Source organism: Falco peregrinus, unplaced genomic scaffold (genome assembly GCF_023634155.1).
Source record: "Falco peregrinus isolate bFalPer1 unplaced genomic scaffold, bFalPer1.pri scaffold_42, whole genome shotgun sequence".
Lineage (NCBI taxonomy): Eukaryota > Metazoa > Chordata > Aves > Falconiformes > Falconidae > Falco > Falco peregrinus.
Window position 1 is genome coordinate 596,752 of NW_026599609.1, and position 7,781 is coordinate 604,532.

General features: G+C 53.5%; 1 protein-coding gene across 1 annotated transcript; it reads right to left on the minus strand.

The window, feature by feature from the left end:
• Positions 1-268: 268 nt before the first annotated feature.
• On the minus strand, positions 269-1,207 carry LOC129783460 (olfactory receptor 14A16-like). The gene has a single exon (XM_055793424.1). The coding sequence runs from the start codon at positions 1,205-1,207 to the stop codon at positions 269-271; it is 939 nt and encodes a 312-aa protein (XP_055649399.1).
• Positions 1,208-7,781: the final 6,574 nt, after the last annotated feature.

Here is a 7,781-nt window from a genome sequence, read left to right on the forward strand (position 1 = left end):
ACCTTTTCCCCTCCGTCTGTGGACAGAGGAACTGTCCCTGCAGCTCCAGAAAGGCCTTGGAAGGAAGAATCCCAGCCAAAATAAAGTTTCCTAATGGCCCTTTGGCTTTGTTAGATGAGGAGAGAGCAGGGCACCTTCAGAAAAGAAAATCACAGAAGGAATTAGAATGGGGATGACAACTTTATCAGAACTGAAATACCACAAGTAACTACAAAAAATTCAGAAGAGAGTCAGGGTCTGTGATGAACTACATTATAAATGCTATTCATCATTTTAATGCTTTAGAAGAACATCCAGCTATCAGTTTGCACATTGCACCCTTCAGCTCCTGGTTCCTCATGCTGTAGATGAGGGGGTTCACTGCTGGAGGCACCACCGAGTACAGAACTGCCACCACCAGGTCCAGGGATGGGGAGGAGATGGAGCGGGGTTTCAGGTAGGCAAACGTGGCAGTGCTGACAAAGAGGGAGACCACGGCCAGGTGAGGGAGGCACGTGGAAAAGGCTTTGTGCCATCCCTGCTCAGAGGGGATCCTCAGCACAGCCCTGAAGATCTGCATGTAAGACAGAACAATAAAAACAAAACAGCCAAATAATAAAGAAGCACCAGCCACAATTAGCCCCACTTCCCTGAGGTAGGTGTGTGAGCAGGAGAGCTTGAGGATCTGTGGGATTTCACAGAAGACCTGTCCCAGGGCATTGCCTTGGCAGAGCGGCAGTGACAGTGTATTGGCCGTGTGCAGCGCAGCATAGAGAAACCCACTGGCCCAGGCAGCTGCTGCCATGTGGACACAAGCTCTGCTGCCCAGCAGGGTCCCGTAGTGCAGGGGCTGGCAGATGGCCACGTAGCGGTCATAGGCCATGACGGTGAGGAGAGAACACTCCGCTGAAAGGAAAAAGACAATCAGGAAGAGCTGTGCAGCACATCCTGGGTAGGAGATGTCCCTGGTGTCCCAGAAGGAGTTGGCCATGGCTTTGGGGACAGTGGTGGAGATGGAGCCTAGGTCGAGGAGGGAGAGGTTGAGGAGGAAGAAGTACATGGGGGTTTGCAGGTGGTGGTCGCACACTACTGTGATGATGATGAGGCCATTGGCCATGAGGGCAGCCAGGTAGATGCCCAGGGAGAGCCAGAAGTGCAAGAGCTGCAGCTCCCGCGTGTCTGCCAATGCCAGGAGGAGGAACTGGGTGATGGAGCTGCTGTTGGACATGTGCTGCCTCTGGGCATATGGTCCTGTCACAGGAGAAAAAGACAGTGATAATTTAGGGGAGACTTCTGCAAGCAAAATCAAAGCCATTTCCCACAGACCATCCCCCCGTCACACACAGACATCCCTCTCTTTTCTCGGAGACCTTCCTGCAGCTGTGTGGCTGCAGCCCTGCTTGGTGCTGGCCGTGTGGGTGATGAAGAGCAGGGCATCTGCCCACGGGCTCTTGACCAGCCAGCCCCACTCTGCAGCAGTGGGTGGGGGCAGGGACCAGTCCTGGTGTTTAACTTTGTCCTCTGAAACCAGTGCCAACGCAGAAGGGCTGGTCAGCGTCTGCAGCGCCAGTGCTAAGGAACGGGAAGGGTGAAGGCATTGTAAGAGAGCTTGAGTTTTTTTCACAGCTCCCCCCCATCTCTCCTGTTGCCTATTCTCGGATGACAGAAAAGCAGAGCATTTTTGCTGCCCTCCGGTGGAACAGAGTGAGGTCTGTGAGGCAAGAGGATTGCCTGTGGGTGAGTGCACAGTGAGGGGAGGCGGTCTGTCCATCAGGTTCCCAGTTTCTATGGGCTTGCACCTTCCTGAGATGAATGGTGGCCACACTCCCATGTTACCCTGAAATACCACAAGGCACTGCTGAGAACGGACTGACCCACCACAGACCAGTAAAGGTTGTAGACTTTCATCAGAACTCAGCATCCCACCCACAGCAAAGGATACACAGCTCATTTCACCCACCCCAACAGTGTTTTCTCCATCACAGAAACTCTACGCTTCTATGTGGGGCTTTCAGATCACTAATGGGTGCGAGGGGACAGGTTTCCACTCTGGAGGGCAACTCGCTGCTTGGAAGGGAACTTCAAGGAGGTAGCCAAGTGCCCTAACAAGAGCATCAGGTTCAGGGAGAACCAGCCCCTTGCCCAGCCCCACATAGGGCATTGCCCACAGCCCCACAGCTGAGAGGAAAGCTGGGACACTTGTTCCCACGGACACACCTGCAGGAGAGGACCCACAAGGTCAGAGTGTGACTCTGCAGCTGAAACACCCATCCCCAGAGAGCCTGACAGCAAGAGCTAGAGAATAAAACTAACCCAAAACGGCAGAGAAAGAAGTAAAATTGCACTGAAGGTCTAGGTAAGAGTGTCCAGGGCGAGCGAGCCAGGCACTGAGGGCAGCGTTGCCCTTGCCCAGCTCTGCTCGCCGCCTCCCACACACCAACACTGCCGGGCAGCTGCTCTCAGCCCCTGTGCTCTGCAGAGGGACCGGGGCACGTGGCTGCAGAGCTGCACCGCGGCTCTGCTGGAGCTCTGGCTGCAGAGGGGGTGGCTCACGCCTCGGGACCCCCAGCCCTGAGGGCAGAGGCTTTGCTGGGGGGAGAGCAGGCCAGGGGGATGCCTCAGAGAAAGGGGTCTGCACTGCACATGGTCAGAGAGAGCTTTCTGATTCTCCCTTCCACAACAATTCTGTCTGAAGTTTCCTATCAGTCCTTGCAATATCCTGGATGTCAGGAGACTTTCCTTGTGGGACGTATCTCCCTGTGCCAGGTCTTTCCCTGTCAGTGCTCACAGACCACATCTCTGCCTCTGTGCACTGGCCCCGCACAAACGTGCCTCTCTGAAGGGCACTGGCTGGGCACAGGGTCCTGTCCGCAGGGGGAGAAGGGCAGCTCAGAACGACCCTGATGGCTCCAGCAAAGGTGCTGCTGCTGCTGTTCATAGGCGGAGGAGTGGCTGAGGGCACTTCAGGAGGCTCCTGGCAGACCTCCTCATCACTCAGAGTTACAGCTGGCAGTCTCAGGGACATCTTCAAACTCGAGATCTCCATTAACATTTCTGCCTCCCCTCTCCTGCCCCCAACAACAGAAAACTGAAAACACAGATTGAGGAGAGCCCTGGATTTATCATAGCAATCCCTGCGCTGACCTTCGATACGAAAAGTCTCATCCAGACATATTCTGAGGGTAACCTATACTTGTAAGCAGCGCTCACCCTTGCGGCACACTCTCAACAGCAGAGAGATCCTTCCCTATCAGGGGTCGGTCCATACGCCCCCAGAGCTGTCGGGAGCCCCCAGCAGGCTGAGAGCTGCCCCTGGCAGGCGGCAGAGCCCCTGCCCCAGCACACAGGCCCCTGGGCTGCAGGGACCCTGCTGGCAAGGACAGCCCTGGGCACCCCTGCCTGCACAGCCACCTTCACAGCCCTGCAGCCGGCCCTGGCACAAGGCAGCCCACATGCCCTGGCCCTCCCACGCTGCAGCAGGGAAGCCCTGCTCTGCAGCACACTGGCCTCCTCCACAGCAAAAGGCTCCCACACGGTCCCACAGGCTGGGGGGGCCCCAGCTGCTGCAGACCCGGCTAGGAACTGCAGAGGCATTGCCCTGCAGCCACACACTTACCGGCTCCAGGGCTCTGCAGATTTCTCCAGCAGGGAGCTCTCAGCAGCCCCCCACCAAGGGCTGCTTTTGAGCTCTCCCTGCCTCCCTCCTCTGCCCCTCTGGGCTCCCTCCAGGTGTCCCTGGGGCTGCAGGGGAACCTGCTGGGCAGCAGGATGAGGCAATCCCTCACGGGCCTTGCCTCTCCTGGGGGGACACACTTATTTCCAGCAGTGGCAATTCCCTTACTAGAAAAAGTTTTCTGCAGGAGTATCAACTTTTGTTAACCCATTACTAGAGAGGACACCAGGAAAACTGCAGCAAAGGATCCAAGTACTCCTAAAAGAGCGTGTGTGCATGTGTGTGTCTGGTGGTTCTGCAGGCAGGGGCAGGGAGGATGTCTTCAGTGCTTCAGTAAGCCCTGCAGAGCCCATTTCAGCACTTCATTGCACAGTCCGAGGGCGCAAGACTCAGCTCTCCTTTGCCCAGGCCATGTCTCTGCTCTGAAGCAAAGCCTTTGCACCCACGGGCTCGGGGACACTTGGTACCAGGTTGCCTTATGGCCAGGCAGAGCTGGGCTGGTGCCACAGCTGGGGGGCTTCAGCCCAGATGTGCAGCAGTGCTTTCATGTTACGACAAGGGGTTTCCTCAGACTCTTGGTTTTTAATGAGCCTGGCAGTTTCCAAAGACAGACGAGACCCTTGTGTCTGACCAAGCTGCCCACGACCTGTGCTTTGGCAGCCCACTGTATCCGAGGGTGACTCTACCAACCTATCCAGGAACCCCGCTGACAGCATCATTGAGTCAGAGCCCTTAAAACACCTACTCACATCTCCAGAGACTTATAGGAAATGAGCTTCAGCTGAAGATTTTTATTATGCAAGTTTGTGACAGAGCAAGGTTCAAAGAATGCCAGTAATGGTAGGCTGACTGCAAAACACGCTTAAAGCAACACACTGAGCAACAGCTACCGTGAGTTAGTGCTAGCATAAAGTTCTTACCCTATAGGCGTCCCTAGGGGGAACGACAGGTTCAGCCCATCCACTGATCCCAGAAGTTCCCATGGAGTCTCCACTCACTTATCCCCTCATTGTCCACTTTGACACTTCATAGCACGTTGCTTATTCATTTACCTACATGGGATAGGTTACAAGTTTCTCACTCGTGAGGTACGTTAGTGCTCACCCTCAGGCAGCACCACGGAAGGCTTTCACTGACTGCACACGCTCCCCAAGCGGGGTTTTGCCCGCGTTTGAGGGCTGTTTGACATGGAGGTTGCAATCTGTCACTACCACAGTTACCTTTGTCTTACTATTGGCTGGGGGGTTTTTGGTTTGTGTTTTTAGGTGTTTTTGGTTTTGTTTTTTTTTTTTTTTTATATGTATGAGGGTTGAAAGACCTTACCAGCTTGTCTTCGGCTGTGGCCAGAACTTCCTTGCTTGAATGCTCCTTCCTTTGGCAATGGTGTTCTTTCCACCCCTTGTTCTATGTCACTCATCCTTCCCAAGGTGACTCCCTTGGTCAAGAAGTCCCTTCATTCCCAGAGAGTGGGTCCTCACTTGACCTCACTTTGTTCACAGAGGTGTTTATCAGATAGTGAACCACTGAATCACTGTGGTAATTGAGGAGTTTAGAACACCCGCCACCTCCGGACTTATTTCAGTCCTGGCCCAGTTCATTGTATTGACATTTCGGTGGAGCTTGAGTGACTCCAGTCATTCATATTGTTGTTACTGTTTGGTATCCTGTGCCCAGGGAGGTGTAGTAGGACCTTGGAGGTGGGTAACTTTGGCATGGAGGTGTGCATTGGTATTACAGGGAGATTATTTCATCTGAGGAAAGTCCTATCGCCTCAATGGTTGGCTCAGCAGTGGACAGCCTCTCGTAGCTTCTTATGTGACATCAGCTGTGTGGTACCATCAAGTTTCCCTTCCTGCAGGGAGCACAGCAGAGCTTGACTGTGGGGTCTCCACTTGCTCCACCCTCCACTACTCCCATCAGCAGGTGCTGAGATGGCAGGGTGTGTTGCTTAGGGAGCTGTGGTAGAGTAGATTCCGTCCATGACAACCATCCTAAAAGCGATGCAGTTACTTTAGCCTAGAAATCTTTCTATACTGCTAGGCTTCTGTTGGGTCCCAGTTTTCCCTAATTCCAAAGTAAAGAGTAAATTTCCCAGGGACAATTGAAACAGGAGACACAGAAAAAAGTCCCCTCAACCCCACTCTGTAGTGGGGTGAACTGGGAGTGACAATGCTGGAAAGCCCTTTGATGCCATGAGAACGTTTAATCTTTGATCACCCCAAGTTCCTCTTTCCCCCTTGCCATAAGGCAGGACAGACACCTGCAGAGCCCACAGCATAGTCCCTTGCTCCTTGGAACAGCCTCAGCCAGACCAACCACAGCTCATGAGAGGGACATCCAAAGGTCTTCCAAAAATCAGAAAGGCCTTTTCAGTGTGGTTTTGATGAGGAAAGCTTGAGGGTTTGTTCAGAGAAATCTCCCCTAACTTGTCACAGTCTTTTCCCTATTGGATAGGTCCCCATTCCCAGAGGCAGCAAATGCCCAGTGGCACCTTCATCGCCCAGTTCCTCCTCCTGGCATATGGAGACCCATGGGAGCTGCAGCTCTTGCACTTCTGGCTCTTCCTGAGCACCTGTCCTGGTTTCAACCGGGACAGAGTTAATTTTCTTCTTCAGTATATGATCTGTTTGGGCTATGATGTGAGAACAATGCTGAGAGCACACTCATGTTTTTAGTTGTTGCTGGGTGATGTTTATGCTAAGTCAAGGACTTTTTGGTTCCTTGGGCACTGCCAGCGAGAGGGCTGGAGGGGCACGGGATATTGGGAGGGGACACAGCCAGGACAGGTGACCCAGGGTAGCCAAAGAGGTATTCCATACCATATGACGTCATGCTGAGTATATAAACTGGGGGAAGAGAAGGAAGTTGGGAACATCTGGCATTATGGCGTTTGTCTTCCCGAGTAACCATGGCACGTGATGGAGCCCTGCTGCCCTGGGGATGGCCGAACACCTGCCTGCCCATGGGAAGTGGGGAATGAATTCCTTGCTTTGTTTGCTTGTGCCCGCGGCTTTTTGCTTTGCCTATTAAGTTGTTCTTATCTCAATCCTTGCGTTTTACATTCCTTCCCGATTTTCATCCCGATCCCTCTGGGTGAGGGAGGGGTGAGCAAGTGACTGCGTGGTGCTTGGTTGCCGGCCAGGGTTAAACCACGACACCACCGACCTGGCTGCCCTCATAACCAACGGCCTCGTCATCACTGCCGTCATCAGCTCAACACCCGGATGTATTTCTTCCTCCTCAACCTCTCCCTTCTCGACCCGTGTTCCATCTCCACCACTCTCCCCAAAGCCCCAGAGGACCTTTGGTGCAGCTGAACCTCATGTCCAGGAAGGACAAAGTGCTTTGGAATGTGTCCTTGGCAATGCTACCTGTGATCCAGGAACACTGTGGAAATCATTGGTCTGTTCCTCAACTGCCTCAGCACAGGGATGATAATCAACGGTGCTGGCTAACTGGGGAGGCCCCAGAAGACTGGGGGTTAGTCAAAGTGGTGCCCACCTGCAAGATGGGCAGGAAGGAGGATCTGGAGAACTACAAGCCTGTAAACCCAATCCTTGTGTCAGAGAAGGTCATGGACGACAACTAGGTTGCTCAGGCAAGACTTGCCCTTGTTGAAGCCATGCTGGCTGTGCTGAATTACCTCCCTGCTCACCGTCGGCCTTAGCACAGCTTCTAGGAGGATCTTTTCCATGATCTTCCCAGGCACGGAGCTGATGCTGACAGGTGGCCAGTTCCCAGGGTTCCTCTTTCTACCCTTTTGGAGGATGCGTGCAATGTCTCTCTTTTTCCAGTCACCAAGAACTTCACCTGAGTGACTTGACATTTCCAATAGCATGGAGGGTGGCTTGGCGACTCCATCAGCCAGCTCCCTCAGGACTCAGGCATTCATCTAGTCAGGTCCCACAGACTTACTCATGTTCAGGTTCCCCATGTCTGTTGTTACTGGTTTGCCAGTTGTGTTTGTTGGGGGTGCACATTTAATTTGTCCTTCATTCTCTAAGTGACATGCCTAGACCAGTCCTTCTTCTCCTTCTTCTTTGAGTCCCGTGCCATGTTCAGATCCAGCCACAGTTTGTCCCTCCTGACACATCCCTACGTAACTGGGCAGCATCCCTATACCCTTTGC

What these genes read in the sequence shown, in the direction of transcription:
- LOC129783460 (XM_055793424.1), bottom strand. Translation starts at nt 1,207, where the DNA reads ATGTCCAACAGCAGCTCCATCACCCAGTTCCTCCTCCTGGCATTGGCA.